This window comes from Euprymna scolopes, chromosome 36 (assembly GCF_053919585.1).
Source record: "Euprymna scolopes isolate OS-2025 chromosome 36, ASM5391958v1, whole genome shotgun sequence".
In the NCBI taxonomy this organism is placed as follows: domain Eukaryota; kingdom Metazoa; phylum Mollusca; class Cephalopoda; order Sepiida; family Sepiolidae; genus Euprymna; species Euprymna scolopes.
The window spans coordinates 85,596,263-85,613,377 of NC_136517.1; the positions used below are offsets into that span (position 1 = coordinate 85,596,263).

General features: G+C 33.2%; 1 protein-coding gene and 1 pseudogene across 1 annotated transcript in view; both read right to left on the reverse strand.

Moving 5' to 3' along the window:
• LOC145260654 (chitinase-3-like protein 1) overlaps nt 1-15,593 on the reverse strand; it is a 69,945-nt gene extending 54,352 nt beyond the window's left edge. The window contains exons 1-2 of the mRNA XM_080118991.1: nt 15,409-15,593; nt 3,459-3,515 (exon numbers count right to left, since the gene is read on the reverse strand). Coding sequence (XP_079975117.1) covers nt 3,459-3,515; nt 15,409-15,418 — 67 coding nt within the window. The 5' untranslated portion in view covers nt 15,419-15,593. The remainder of the gene's footprint in view (nt 1-3,458; nt 3,516-15,408) is intronic.
• Nucleotides 5,736-5,852, reverse strand: LOC145260776 (5S ribosomal RNA; annotated as a pseudogene).
• Nucleotides 15,594-17,115: the final 1,522 nt, after the last annotated feature.

Sequence of the window (17,115 nt, forward strand, 5' to 3'; positions counted from 1 at the left end):
TGGCAAAATAATTTAATTTTGTGACATAATAACTTAATTTTGTGACATAATAACTTAATTTTGTGACATAACAATTTAATTGTGTGACATAATAATTTAATTTTGTGGCATAACAATTTAATTTTGTGACATAATAATTTAATTTTGTGACATAAAAATTTAATTTTGTGACATTATAACTTAATTTTGTGACATAACAGTTTAATTTTGTGACATAACAATTTAATTTTGTGACATAACAATTTAATTTTGTGACATAATAATTTAATTTTGTGACATAACAATTTAATTTTGTGACATAACAATTTAATTTTGTGACATAATAATTTACATTTGTGACGTAACAATTTAATTTTGTGACATAATTTAATTTTGTGACATAATAATTGTATTTTGTGACATAAAAATTTAATTTTTTGGCATTACAATTTAATTTTGTGACATAAAAATTTAATTTTGTGACAAATATCAGTGAAATACTATACAATAAGATGTCTATCACGTCAAAAATACAAAAATGGAAGACGATAAATCTCATTCTAACATTTAATAAACAGCTTTATTGGCTTCGTTAGTAAGAATAAGGAAACGGGTTGTGTAGAGAAAGGTTTAGTCGTAAAAAGAGTTTCTGTTTAGAGACGTTAATGATTATACATATTATGTTGAAAGAGACATGTGTTCAGTGGATACGTGCTGAAGTTGGTAGTAGGAGCGTGTGTCCATGTATGAACGAGGGCAAAAGATTAGAGAATCCTGTGGTAAAAAGACAGAATGTGTTTGTAACGCGTGTTGAGATAGCCATGTTGGCTTGTTTGTATTCATGCTAGCCCGGGGCCAAAGAGCTCAGGTGAAGTCGCGCTCTAACAGAGGAGTGTTCTGACAGCAAGAGCTGGGAAGAGAGAGAGAGAGAGAGAGAGAGAGAGAGAGAGAGAGAGAGAAGAGAGAGAGAGAGAGAGTTGCCTGTTTAACGTCTTATAAACTCGGTCACGTGACTGAGAGCTGACTTCTGACTGGACATGCGAGGAAAGAAGTATTTGATTCCAGTTAAGCAACTGGCCCTGACGGCATTCCAATTATAGTGCTCAAAAAGCTTCAACCAGAACTAACTCCTATACTTACAAAGCTGTTTAAGCATTGTCTTAAGGAAAATTGCTTCCCAACCCCCGGGAAAATCTTATCAGTATGTCCTGTATTTAAGAATTCAGATGATCGGTCTTTTTCTTCCCAATACAGACAAATAAATCTCCTGGGTATCACGAGTAAGTTACTGGAATCCGTGTTAAATAGAGAAGTAGTCAACCATCTCAGCAAAAATAACCTTCTTAGTGACATGCAATATGGTTTCTGTTCTGCTAGATCTACAGCAGATATGCTTACGGTTATATCTCACAGGATTAGCGAATCTCTCAATGGAGGCTTCCTTTCTAGAGCAATTGCTCTTGACATATCAAAGACCTTTGATAGGATATAGCATAAAGGTCTACTTCACAAGATCTCTTGCTATGGTATAGCTGGAAATGTCTTCTCAATTATTAAATCATTTCTCTCTGATAGGCTGATAAGAGTAGTAATTGATGGGCAAAAATCAGAAGCTCATAACATTAATACTGGAGTCCCTCAGGGATCCATCCTGAGTCCAACTGTCTTCCTGATCTACATCAATGATCTTCCAAATCACCTCCTTAGATCATTCGTAGACATCTATGCTGACGACACTACCATGTATGGTAGCACATCAAAGGCTGTAAATGATCAAGTTCTCTCTGATTCTCTCTCCTCTGATCTTGAGCACGTAGTACAATGGGGAAAGAAGTGACTGGTTACTTTTAATGCATCTAAAACCAAGCTTCTATCTTTACATCATCAATTCTCTGTTCCCCATCTGGCATCAATTGAAATGAATGGCTCTCGTTTAAGGGAGGCTCCATGCTTTGACAAGCTTCTGGGTTTGACCTTTACTCTTGATCTGAAATAGAACACGTACATCAAATCCGTTGCTAAGGCCGCTGGAAAAATGGTGGGATCCTTCTATCGATCCAGTAGATATCTCACTGCTAATGCAATTCTCTATCTATATAAGAGCCAGGTATGTCCAAGGATGGACGTTATTTTCATAGAAAGTGCTGAGCTCCAATCTATGGTTCCCACCTCGCCAAACTTTCACGAGAAACACTTGTCTGATTGAAAACACTCTCAATAATTTCTCCCAATCTTTATCTGTGCCTAAACGTAAACGTAGACTCCATGAACAAAGCTTCTTTCTTAGAACTTCACACCTCTGGAACTCTCTTCCATTTGTCTGTTTTCCAGCTGACTATAATATGGTCGTCTTCAAGTCCAATGTAAACAAGTTCTCCTTAAGTAATCCAATTTACCAAATTTACACTAACGATTACTACTGTACATTTTTAACCCTTATCCTCAATACCCTTATTACAGATTACGATATACAGGGTGGAACATTAAAATTGTCACACTAGAAAAGACGGCATTATTCCATTTCCGTTTGATGAAAACTGGTTTTCTTTTTTTTTTTTGCAGACCATCTACTAATTGGCCAGTTGCGTACAAATCCCAAGAGCGATAGGAGCCTTCTATTATGTCTAAAAGTTGCACAATGTTTAATGAGCGAGACTGGAGATGTGCCACTGTACAACTCTTGCTCTATACCGATCCAAGTTATGACAATAGGATTATTGCCAGCACCCTCAAAATGCATCGCTGGATTGCCCAGGGAGATGAAAACACAGTTATGATCCTTGGTGTGGTTTCAAGTTAGAGTCACATCATGTTACTTCACATTTTCGAAGTCGGCTTGAAAGTCAACACCAAAGTGTATGTTGATACGCTAAAGAGTGTGGTGATTCCATGATGCATTCAGGTGGATGCTGGCAGACCCTGGGTGTGGTAACAAAACTTAGCGCCGGCCCACAAGTCCAAAGAGACGCAGTCTTGGCTTCAGAAGGAGTGCTACGACTTTGTACCCTTCTCTCACTGGCTTCCCTCCTCCTCTGACCTGAACTTGCTGAACTACTTTGTTTGGTCATACGTCGAGAACATCACCAACATGACCTCCCACAACACCAAAGCCATCCACCGAGTATTCGCGAGCTCTCACCGGACCTTGTGGAAAAGGCATGCTCTCAGTTCCAGACCAGTATCGAGGCAGTAATTGAGGCTGAAGGTGACTACATTGAATAGATGTCAGCTCTACTAAATAATCAAGTTACCTGAATTGATTTTTTTTCAATAAAAGTTTTAAAATAAAGCTGTAGTGTTGTTTTCTTTTATTGTTCAAACCTGTAAATACACCGAATTTGGACCAAAACAACGAGCAGATAATAATGACTTGTATCGTCAACGCACATAACAATAAGTTTACACCAACCCAATTCCGTTGATTAGTACGTGTATCTAATGGAAATCAGATTTGCATAAATTTGCATAAGTTTACTTACATTCCACCTGGTGTAGCAACATAAGTAAAGAGATTACAGCGCAAAACAGCAAAATGCCTGAAAAAAAAAAATAAATAAATAAAGAAAAAAATAAAGAAGAGTAAATCGATATTTTTCTAATCTATAAAGCGTACCACACACATACATACATGCATGCGTACACGAACATACACACAATGACAAAACAATTTTAGATTTCCACGGCATTGCCACACATATTCTACCCCCCCCCTCCCCATGATATCTCCGATGCAAAGGAAGTGGACTAACATGAAGAGCTACACGGCTGAGAAGGTTGTAGTGAAATTATGATTAGTCAGCATCAGTATCCGTCGTACTCTGGTCTTACCTCAAGCTAATTCATGTTAGGCAGCCTTATAGCTCTCAATTGTGTTCCAGGACATAATGATATACTTGTTGGTTTAGTTTCTCTAGCACCAATAGCAATGGCCAAGAACACATTGCCTGAAAGTACTTCTTTTAAACTCCTCGGCCTAACGTTTACAGGGAATATGAACTGGAATAGATACATTGAGAGCATTGCCAAGGCTGCTGCAAGGAAGGTTGGCTCCCTCTACCGTGCTAGAAAACTACTTACGCCTGCCAGTATCCTATACCTCTATAAGGCAACCATTCGCCCATGTATGGAGTGCTGTTGTCACATCTGGGCTGGTGCATCTGCTGCTTGTCTCTCGCTCCTGGACAGGGTTCAAAAAAGAGTCGCAAACCTGATAGGTCCTGAACTGTCATCTGGGCTTCAACCTCTGTCCCATCGACGAGATGTTGCATCCCTCTGCCTGTTCTACAAATACTTTAATGGTGAATGCTCTGACGAACTGCAAACACTTGTACCTCCCCGACGTAACTACCCCCGACAAACCCGACAAGCTACTAAGTCTCATCCCTTTACAGTGGAGATCCCTAGGTGCAAGAAAGCCTTTTACTCCAATAGTTTCTTCCCCAGAACTGCGGGTATTTGGAACTCCCTTCCGGGATTCTGCTTTCCCAACTGCAATGATATGCAGAAGTTCAAGTGTAATGTTAACAAACATCTTTCTACTCTTCTCCCTTCATAATGACCCCGCTAATTAATTCCCTAATAGTAGCCCCCTGCTTCAAAGTGGCACTGTGCCTTGTTTGGGGTGAAAATTGAATAAAAAAAAAAAAAAAAAAAAAAATTAGCGGAGGGGGGGGGGTGCCCTGCTTTGTCCGGTCGTAAAAAACGCTTAAATATGACATTTTAATTTGTCCAGACTTCGTATATATTATTATAGAGTCGTGATTTCAAAAGTTTAAAAAAAAAAAAAAGTATTTGGGTGCCATCAGCTAGAATCGAAACCGAAAGCAAAACTAACATTCAAAGCTGGTGACGTTACCACTGTACCAACGTGACACTCATATGAACTGATTAAAAATAAACTAAGACGAATGTATAAAATGTATAACGATTTTTTAATTTTGACCCATTTTTGACCCCTTAAAAACTATTTTAACCGGCTAAACACCAATAAAACAACGGTCCGTAAAAATCTGATCATTTGAGGCCAATTTGGGAATTTTTGTTTCGGAAAAGATAGTTTGAAATATGGAGACAGACATAGTGAGTTTTATAAATTAGACAATGATATATATATATATATATATATATATATATATATATATATATATATATATATATATATATATACTAGCAGTTCAGCCCGGCTTTGGTTGGGCCCTATGTACTGTTCATAACTTGCCCTACATGTTAATACACTTTATGTAAGATTTCAAATGTTTAGACCAAAAATTATCTGAGAAATTATTTGAGTAATTTCGTAGGGACCGTAGAGGTAAATTTGTTAAAACGCTGACCCCAACTTTGACCCCTTAACATTTATTATTTTTGTCTCAAATCAAAATAAAAGTTTTACCCATGTTGAAGTTATCTACATCTAGTTTAAAGTGTTTAGACCAAAAATTAGTGGAGGAATTTTGTAGAATCTGCAAAGGTCAACTCTTTTAACTTTGACCTTTTTCGCAGCCAAAATTTCGCCCCAAAACTGACTAAAATGCTTGCCGCATGTCTGAATACTCGTTATGTATAAATTTCAAATGTTTAGACCCAAAATTGGCTGAGTGGTTCACTAGACACTGCAATATATATAAGTACATCTATCCATAGCCTTGAGCTCCTAGAGGGGCGTAGGCCATCCACACTTTTGTAGATGTTTTTTTAGCAAGGTGCTCTTTTTTCAGGATGAGGGTGCTGGACCCACACGCAACTTTCCCAGAAGGTGCATACAGCGCCTAGTCTTCCCAAATGGTCACCCATCTGGTACTAGCTAGGCTCAATGTTGCTTAACTTTGGTGATCTGGTGAGAACTGGTGTGTCAACGTGATTGTGCCGTATTATATAAGTACATATGTTTAATAAAATATGTTGAGAAACACATTAGTTAGGGTTAAAAACATTTACTATTATGAAATGAAACACAAATTGAGGTAAAAGTCCTAAATCCACAGAGTTTCGAAGATATACTTTTCTTCTCATCAGAGGAGAGGATAGCAAAATGTGCTTGTAAAGCATTTAATGAAACTAGATATGAAAATGAAATATAAATGAAAGATGATGAAGTGGGGTAAAAAGGAAAAATGGTTTCGCGTGAGAAGTTTATATATATAATTCTTTAATTGGAATTTTTTATTTTGAGATGAGCATTTTATGTTAATTTTATTTTTATTTCGGACTATTAGTCTCATCTTTATTAGATGTTGTTGTTTTTTTATTTTTTTTATTTAATCATTTTATTGGTTCACAACGTTTCGGGCAACTTCCTCTGGCCTTCGTCAGGTGGTCAAAAATGTGGTGAGACGACAACAACTACGGATGGCAGTGATGGCTGAGAATGCAGTTAGGAGATTCGAAGTTCCTATCCGTCGTGGTTACCACCTGACGAAGGCCAGAGGAAGTTGGCCGAAACGTTGTGAACCAATAAAATGATTAAAAAAAACAAAAAAAAAAAACAACATCTAATAAAGATGAGACTAATAGTCCGAAATAAAAAATAAAATTAACGTGAGAAGTTGTTCCATGGTTGATGAATACAAAATCCAGTAAATCCATGAAGTTAGTGGAGGTAAAAGATCCAAGTTTTTTTTAACTATATATACATATATATATATATATAATTATTTACTATAATAATATTTAAATACCTACAGACACTAGTGTTTCATCCTTTCGGGAATCATCAGTGCAGGGTGTCACGATTAACATCAGTCGATAGATTCGAACCTAGCGACAGAAGCCATCGCTGGCTTCATTAGCAAGGACCTAATCCATTCGGCTACCGTTAACAGAGAATAATGCTGTTGAATTTAAACATTTATTTTTTGAATGCTTATTGACGTCTATATATATATATATATATATATATATATATATATATATATATATATACTCCTATACATTTTTTTGTGTATTGATATTCATATTAAAAACCCTTTTTTCTATTTTATTAAAAAAGAAAATACAACTTTGTTATATATGGGCCATGGAATTGCATTCATCTGCAAAAGATCTAGCTAATTTGCATATTCTTTTAAACATTCATTTTAATTAATTCCCTATTAGTTTTTCGGTTTTCTTATGGGATGATCATTTTTAGTTAACTATTACGTGTAATTATATTCATGCAGATATTCTACATGATTTATACTTGCGTAATATTTGCGTCAAAAGGTTATAGTAAGCACAAACTTCTTTCTATATATTTTATGTATGCGTTTATATATTTGTTTAAAAATTTTTTCCTACCAAACTCCTCTGTCGGTTTTTGGTCAACAGACATGAAACTTTATATATAGGTATTCGAACACTCGAAACTTTATAATTGAGTTTTAGCCTGGGGAAAATCAGTGCAAATGTGTGAAAATTAAAAAAAATGGTATTTGTCTGGTGAAGATCGAACGACGGTATTATGAATATGCATGCGTAACGTAATATCTATTAGTTCGTTTTAATTTTTAGTATTGCAGCAAACATGTCTTCATAACTCAGGCATTAACGTCAAAGGAAAAAGTAAATCATAAGCTAAACTTTTTGGTTTCGATTCTTGGTGGTGGTGTACGAGTCATATTTTAATTCATACAAAAACTGAGATATATGCATGCGAGTATTATGTTTTTTGAAAACAGTTCACTTCTGGTAAGTAAAAAAAAAAAAAAATATTCGATCTGAGACCGAAACCAAAACCTAAAGACAGTGAGTCAAATATGATAACCATTAGACCAGCTTGACACGGAATATAAAAAGTGTTTTAAAACAATCTTATTATTAACATAAAAAAGCTGTTAAGTTTCACTGCCATGTATGCGCATTCGTGAAACAGTTGACAAACTGATAAAAATCCGATGACTCCCAAATTTATCAAATTTGACCTCTTAGCAGCCCCTTTTTCCTGGATGCAAACCGATTAAAAAGTTTTCCACATGCCTGAATGGAATGAATTTTTTAAAGTATACACAGAAGATCTAGGTAGGTAGAAAAATAACTTTTATTGCATTCGGTAACAGTTATTTGTTGACCATTTTTTTTCTTTCACTGAAACAACAATTTGCAATTTAAATAATATTTATTTCTGACACAATGTAAATATAATCATTTGGTTTGGTTTTCTACCGTGGATGTACGCAGATTTTTTTATTTTTTTTTATTTATTTATTTTTTTTTTTTAAATTTTTTTTTTACATTGGAATTGGGAGGCGACAGTGGTCTAGTGGTTAACAACACGGACTGACGATTTGGATGTTCCAAGTTCAAATCCTGTTCGTTCCACAAAAAAAAAAAAAACTTTCACTTAAGATTTTGGCAACCTTCACGTAGTCTCTCCTGTACCCCCCCTCCTCCCCGATGTCTTTCTAGAAAATTCTGACTAGAAAAATATCAAGGAAAACAATGGCAGCGATAGAATCTTCGGATTCATACGATATGATGATAATGACCTCGGAATTCTTATCATGTAATTACGATAATCTGTATGACCTCAAAACCACGACAGTAGAACCATTATCAGATTCGGTGATGATAAAAGATTTATTAACTTCAGTTAAAAAATGATTCCAGTTTTATCATGCGGCTTTGGGTGGCTGCTGCTCTCCATGGGGTGGGTGGGTTTATGCTAATAATAAATATATGCCATAAAGAAACAATAAAACCCAAAAATATTTTAAAAGCCCAATTTATTTATAGGTAAGAAATACTTTTTTTTTTAAATGACATGAATTGGTTAGCCTAAATTTATCTGGAGGAAAAAAATAGATTCAGTAGCAAAAAATATTTTTGTTCGTGTGTCTTGATGAAGGTGGTGTTTGATCAACACTGCTGGGGAGCCATGGTTTAATATACTGCTTTTTTTTTTTTTTTAAATCTCCAAAAGAGTGTTTCATGGTAAACAACTGATGATCCCTTTAAGAACATTGGTACTATTGTTTGTTTATGTAAGTAAAACTATTCAGTGATACGGGAGATTAATTGACTTACTAACAAAATAATGTTCAAGCGAAATACATATAGGTTTTTTTTCTATAGGTTTTAAGATCTTAAAGAAGATTCCAAGACTATATATATATATATATATATATATATATATATATATATATATATATATATATATATATGTGTGTGTGTGTGTGTGTGTGTGTGTGTGTGTGTGTTGTTTGTTTGTTTTTGTTAGCGATACTTATTGAATGAATTTAATTATTTATGTGGAAATGCATTTTTACCTAAATGCGAGTTGGGAATAATTTTCCCTTTGACCAGTTTGGTACCCCCAAATGGGGAGCGGCATATGTATTATTTTTAAAATGTAATTATCCACTGACACGTGTTTCGTCGTCTCGCTAGATTCAGCCACTCTGATGAGTCGTTGACGACGAAACACGTGTCAGTGGATAATTACATTTTAAAAATTATATATATATATATATATATATATATATATATATATATATATATATAATTTTTGTTTGCGTAAGAAATATGTCGACAAGTTGAAATGCAAAATGTTCATTTCAACTTGTCGACACATTCCTTATATGTATTCTTTCTGCTTATGCCCAAATTCAATTGATTTCTTCAAGTCGTTTAATATTCAATTTTTCTTGTCTAGCTCTTGATAGTTACAGCGGCAAGGAACGTGGCTGGAGTGATGAATGTTTGGGTTTCGATTCTAGCTGATGGTACCCAAGTAATTTTTTTTTTTAAACTTTTGAAATCAGTACTATATTTTAGGTAACAAAATTGGGTAAAACTTGCGGAGAATGCTTTGTTTTACGGTTGTTGTAAAAATGGAACGGAAATTTAAATTTCGTTCCGTTGTAATCTTTTTTTTATTGTACCCCCCCCCAACGAAATTAATCGAAAGAATAACATTCAACAATCGTATTTTTTATATATAAAAAAAGGAAAGTTTATATATATATATATATATATATATATATATATATATATATATATATATATATATTATAAGATAAAATTAAAAGCCAAGAACAATGCGAGATTTTTTTTTATATAGAGTAAAATTAAATGCAAACAAAAGAAATAAATTTCTTTTTTTTGTTGTTGTTTGTTTTTTCTTTTTCACACAACCATGTTAACCCCATGTTAAGAACGGCTTTCGGAATAGACCCCCTCCCCTCCAAACTCTAAACAACAGTAATTTTTTTTTCTCTTGTATTCAACGGTGTTGTATACAACAGAAAAAAAAATTACTGTTGTTTAGAGTTAAAATTTGTGTGAAAAAGAAAAAACAAACAACAACTTTTAATTTTATCTTATAATTTTCTTCAACAATGCTTCAAGCAAACTACAACCTACTTATATATATATATATATATATATATATATATATATATATATATATATATATATATATATAAAATTTATTAACAAAAAATGAAATAATTTAATTCTTAAACGAAAAAAAAAAGGCAAATTGATGTACAATTTTGATATTTTTTTTTACACAAGTCCAACTCACCGTTCATATTGGAAATGTCGACTTTTATAGGTTTTCGGGTATGCTTACAACGAATAATCACCCTGACCTCCGCATGTTAAGAACGGCTTTCGGAATAGACACCTTCAAGTCCCCCATGTTAAAAACGGCTTTCGAAATAGACACCTCCAACCTCCCCATGTTAAGAACGGCTTTCGGAATAGACCCCCTCCCCTCCAACCTTGTCAGCATACCCGAAAACCTATAAAAGTTGACATATCGAATGTGAACGATGAGTTGGACGTAATGTAAAAATGTACCGAATTTAATACGGAACGAAATTTAAATTTCCGTTCTATTTTTACAAGAAAAAAAAAAAAAAAAAAAAAAAAAAAAAAACGTAAAAGAGAGCATTCTCCGCAAGTTTTACCGAAAATTGGCTCTGTAATAATAGATGCAAAAATTGCACGAATTAAACCATATTTAAACGAATTTTACGAACCGACGAAGCCGGGCGACCTCGCTAATAAATAAATAAACGGCTAAGCGTTAGAAATTATTTTAAGAGTCAAAAACAATTCATACTGGCGTTAAAAACAATTAAATATTTAACATAAACTAGAATTTGAGGTCGTAAGGCTCATAATTCGAGTTTGTTTAAATTTTGCAAAATCGAAAAATATCTGAATTTTCATTGAGAGCCTTCACTCTCTCTTTGTCTATTTTGTATAAAAGTAAAGTAAATTAAATATAGCCCACATTATTCACCTCACTCTTCTGGCTAGTATCCCCAAATTCATAATGGTTGGTTTAGTAGTTTAGGAGCAAATCTAATACATAGCAATATATAAACATACTAGCCTGGTGGATGCCCGGCGTTGCCCGAGTGTTTGGAAGTGTGTGTTGAGAAAAAAAAAAGTGGTAGTAGGAGGCAGGCAGGCAGGCAGGCAGGCTCAAACCCGTACCGCGAAGGAGAAAAAGAATGTGAAAAAAAAAAAAAAAAAATGTGACGTCTTTGCCGTTACGTCCATCGCCAAACTGGAAGTGGTGAAGGTTAAAATTAAGGTTAGTCAATCGAATAGAGGGCCTGACTTTCGAAAATATCGGCGAAAAAAAAAAAAAAAAGAAAAAGAAAAAAAAAAAGAGAAAGAAAAAAGCGACTCCTCCCTGTAGAAAAGTACCCAGTTGAGGGTGAAGGAATTAATGTTTTTGGCCAAGTTTTCAATATTTGTCGTCCGAAGGGTCGAGCTTCTAAACGATACCGATCTTGTGAAAATCCGTCGCCTCTTTTGAAAGTTTTAGGCATACATACTCTGTTAAAAACAGGTAAAAAGTTATAGACCGTTAACTTAGAATGAGTGTTTTATGCCAAATTTATGGTTTGATATAATTAAATTTATACTAACTTTTGCATTAAATACTAATCCTTATTAATTCTTAACTGTGCATGAAACGGATACCATTATAGTTAGTTCGCCGCACTTTATGATAACAAAGATCCATGCAAAATTTCAATCAAATCGACTCAGTCGTTTCCGAGAAAAAGTTGAATTTAAATACTAATGCAGATTAGACCCTATTAATGCCCAACTGTGCACCGAACAGATACCACAATACTTAATTCGCAGTACCTTATCATAGCAAACGACTATACAAATATCCAGCCAGATCAGCTCAGTAGCGGAACTTAAATACTGATCCATATTATCCCCAATGCTCCCTTACTGTGCATTGAACGGATACCATAACACTTAGTTCGCTGCATTAGGTGTATCAGAATTTTTGTAGGAATTTTTGACACCCCTAACACAAAACTGTCAATAAAATATAAAAAAACTCGTAATTTCTCCTTTAAAAGTGGGTTGTTTATTTTCTTTATGGATTATACTTCCAAAATAAACTATTAAAGTTGTATAAAAAGTAATAGAAATATTATTTTTTGATTAAAAAAAAAAAAACAGTAATCGAAATTAATTGAATTTTACGAGTTCAGTATTTTTCAATTTTTAAACTTTAAAAATCTATCAAAATTTTTCTATTGATTCTATTTTTACAATATTTTCAGGGTCGATGTGAAATTTTATGCTCTTTCCAATAAACCGAATATAATATTTTAGACAAACGTTTTTTTTTTTTAAATTCACGCCCCCTATTTTGAAATGTCTATTAAAAAGTTAATAATTAATTTATGTGCCAAAGTTTTATATATCACAAATTGAAGATAAAAGATCAATAAATATATATATTCTAATTTAAAACAAACAAAACAAAAGAGCAGTTTTTTTTTGGAAATTTACCTGTAAAGTCCGAAGTTTAAAACCCTTAAAAAAAAAAAAACAAAAAAAAAAAACACGTTGTTTGTATATATTTTTTAAAAATGAAACCTTGGTCTTTGCCCCTTTAATTGAAAAAGAATTAGGGCTTGAATTACATTTTTCGAGTAGTTATAAGCTTGGAAAGACAGGGGGTCGAATTATTCAATATTTTTCACGAAGTTTCTGACACCCCTATCGCTGCATATGATTATAAGAAATGTCTATAGAAAATTTCAAACAAATCAGTCGAGTAGTTTCCGAGAAAAAAGTGGAACTTTTATACTAATTCATATTAATCCTTAGTGCTCCCTTACTGTGCATTGAACGGATACTATAACAATTATTTCGCTGTATATGATTATAACAAATGTCCATACAAAATTTCAGACAGCTCAGGTCTGTAGTTTCCGAGAAAAAGTTGAATTTAAATACTAATCCATATTAATCCTAAATGCTCCTTAACCGTGCATTGAACGGATACCATAACACTTAGTTCGCAGCACATTATCATAACAAAGGTCCATACTGTTGTGACGGAATTATCTATGAATGAACTATACAATAAATACCGGAAGACAAGGCGGGGGTCTAGATTCGAAGAGCCAATCGAGCTTGTTTTCGAACAGGGCGAGTGTGTGTATGTGTGTGTGTGTGTGGGAGTATATTGCTAACTTTTTTAGAGCTACTCGAGTTAAAATAAATAATAAAAAAATGATCTGGACGTGTTTTATATTGTCTAACTCATCAGCTTTGCTTTTTAGTGAAAAAGCTTCTCCAAAACTTCATTTTTTTTAAAATCATTTTCTTAACAAAAAGAAAAAAAGACACCACACTATTTTCACATATTTCCATTAAAAAAAAAAATTTCTAAATATTTTTACGTTTTTCATAAGAGCTCCGCGGGCCAAATTAAAGACATTGGCGAACCGAATTTGGCTCGCGGGCTGTAGTTTGGCTGCCCCTGAGCTAGACGAACAACTCAGACTTTTGTATGTTTTTGTTAATACATTTTTCTTCTCTATTCCCGTTCTCTGTTTTCCTTGTAATCCTTGAACTATGGTTATAACACATACAAAATTTCAGACAGATCAGCCCAGTAGTTTCTGGAAAAAGTGAAACTTAAATTACTAATCCATAATAGTCACTATTGATCTCTAACTGTGCATCGAACGAATATCATAATAATTAGTATACGGCACCTTATAATAAAAATGTAGGTACGGGCAAAATGAATGCCGATGCTCAAAATGTATAAACATTTTGACGCCTTCCTTTACTTAAAAATTCACCAAAAATCAGGAAATTAACCAATTTTAATTAAATGTTCAGTATTTATCGAATAATGATCGCGAAATATAATGAACTAATTATTTTTTATTTAAATCTAGTGGAAATGTATTATTTTGTTTAAACAAAAAATACCTTATTAAAGTTATGGTTTTCAGTAGTAAATAAAAAACGCCAGAATTTATTTTTTGCTTTTCTTATATAAATAAAGCATCGTAATTTGTAACAAAAAAAAAAAAAATCTTTTTACAGGAACATTACGGAAAAAGCCCCTAAAGTCCGTATTAATGAATTCCATATAACTCTAAGAAAAATGAATTTCTCGAACTACCGATATTACCATTGAATTAAGCATTGTTTATTTACTATTTTCACACACACACAAAAAAATTATAGTAGCAAAAATATTTCTACTTTTTTTTTTAAATTACAGATTTTGCATATTTTTTGTATGCAAGATTTTAATAATTTCCTTGCTCGCAAGAACGTGAAACTTTCGGCGTAACATAATTTTTATATGATCTCGAACAATAATTAAAAAAAAAATTAATTTAAAAATAGGAGCATAAAAAATAATTAAATTAAAAAATGGTAAAAATTGATACAAACGTTCAGAATAGAAATGTATGGATGCACGTCTGGGGGGGGGGAGAAATCTGACAACCCTACTTCCTTTTACTATCATGACTTCATTTTGAAACAGCGTTTCGATTGGCTGAAATTTTGGGCCTCCTTCTAATCGTGTTTACAAAACTCCCGTTTATTGCGTTTTTGGCGAACGGTAAATTACTTACTTTTTGAGGGCTAATTAAGTTATTTTTGCACAAACAAGGTATTTTTTAAATTATTTAATTCAATATCTTAGGACTTTACAATTTATTTTTGAAATAGACACAGAAAACTAATATTTATCTTTTAAAGGAATTTATCTTTTAAAGGAATGAATTTATTTAACTTCAAAATTTAGTTGAATTAGTTAGCTCGCCGTGAAAACATTTTTCATAACTTTTTTTTTCACATGTACAAATATTTTTTTCCTTTGGGAAATTAACTTTAGTCTCTAATTTTTCAAATACAATAAAAAAATAGTCGAAAATCTACAAAAAAAAATTGTGATAAATCAATCGGCTTTCAAAACTAGGTTCCCCTATTTTTGCCCGCCCATTTTTGCCCGTACCTATAAAAAAGGTTCATACAACATTTCAGACAGATCGGGTCGGTAGTTTCCGGGAAAAAAATGGGACGGACAGACAAACATACAAACCAAGAGAAATACAATATAGATACACATACTTGATTTTATATGAAAAATTTGTAAAAAAAAAGAAAAAAAGAAAAAAAAAAAGAAAAATATATATAACTTACTTTTTGACATTGTTTTGTCTTTTCTATTTTACGAGGTTATTGTCGCCTTTGTCGCCTAGCAGTTTCAAAGGCCCGTTTAAGATGGAGTCTGTTTTTTTGTTGTGTTTTTGTTGTTGTTTTTTTTTTTTCTGAAAAAGATGAATTGGAAAACATGCAACTGCAGACGACACTAAACTTTCGTGTCGTTCTTGGAGAATCAAAAAACAATTATGTTATAAGTTGTGTCGTAAAACACGAGCCTTTTTAAACAGGAAATAAAGTAGGAAAGAATGTAAAAAAAAAAAACCCGGATCGATGGGGTTAGGGTTTGTGCCTGGAATTCTTTTTTGGAGGGGAGGAAATGAGCATAGTGTTTATTGACATAAAAGCCCCCCCCCCCCGCCCGATAGTACAGATAGGGATGTCGGGGCGATCGAAATAACTATAATGGTTTTCGACCTTAGTGACTTATTTTCAGCACATTGTCTACAGATACAGGTGCAACTCAAAAACATGGACGCCATTTTGTTTTTTTTGAGGAAGTCGGCGATTGTTGCCAAATGTTTACTTTGATGTGTTTGCCTGATAAAATATTTAAGACATGAGACAACCAAAAAAAATTTGCTTTATTGAGAAAACCCTCAAGTACAAATATGGCCGACGCTCGGAAGAATCTTTTACTGCGTGCGAATTTTCGAAAAAAAAAAAATGCGTGAGAACTATCAGTGCATATACACTTGGTTTGCGCTTATCTAGAGACCCCACCCCCACCCGACTCTTGCACATAATTCAATCTAATTAAAAAACAAAAATCTTTATGATGCATGTACCCGTGATGAAACGAAAATGTCATATTCCAAAAATCATGTAAAGTGATCATATATTTTTACTAAGAAAATCAAATTTTATGAGTAAGATGGTGTGTCTCGGTTCGTTATCTTTAATAATTAAAACGTTCCCTTAAGTAGTTTTCCAGCAATATGAAAGTTGAAAACGTATCTCATACGTGTTTTATTTTAAAATTCAACCAACGCTTCTATCACGGAAAACACAACCCTGGCTTTAATATTGCGTTAGCCAACACATTCTTCCGGCATTTCAAAATAATACCGCAGACAATACGCTGACTCTTTACTAATTTTTTTTCTTCAATTTACCATCATGGCGAAAAAAAAAAAAAAAAGAAAAAAAAAAAGGAAAAGAAAAATGTATAAAATTTTGAGGATGGAGTTTATCTCCGAAACATTAATTTTAAACAAATAAATATTTGTTTATTTTCATAATATTGCGTTGTAATTTGGCTTTCAAACGTATTTCATACGTATTTTTAAATCCAATCAACGTTTTTTTCGCAGAAAACACAACCCTGACTTATATATATATATATATATATATATATATATATATATATATATATATATATATATATATATATATATATACTAGCATGGGTGCCCGGCGTTGCTTGGGTGTTTGGAGGTGAATGCTGAGCAAAAAAAAAAAAAAAAAAAGGTCAATTTTTTAAACTTTGACCCCTATTATGACCCTTTAAAATTTATTGTTTTGGGCTCAACTCAAGTCATTAAGTTAGATCCATGTCCAAGGTACCTATATCTAAAATTTCAAGTGTGTAGATCCAAAATTGTCGGAGGAGTTTGGTAGAGTTCTCGAAGGTCGAATCGTTGAACTTTGACATCTTAACAGCCAAATTTCTGGCCGAAAACGGAT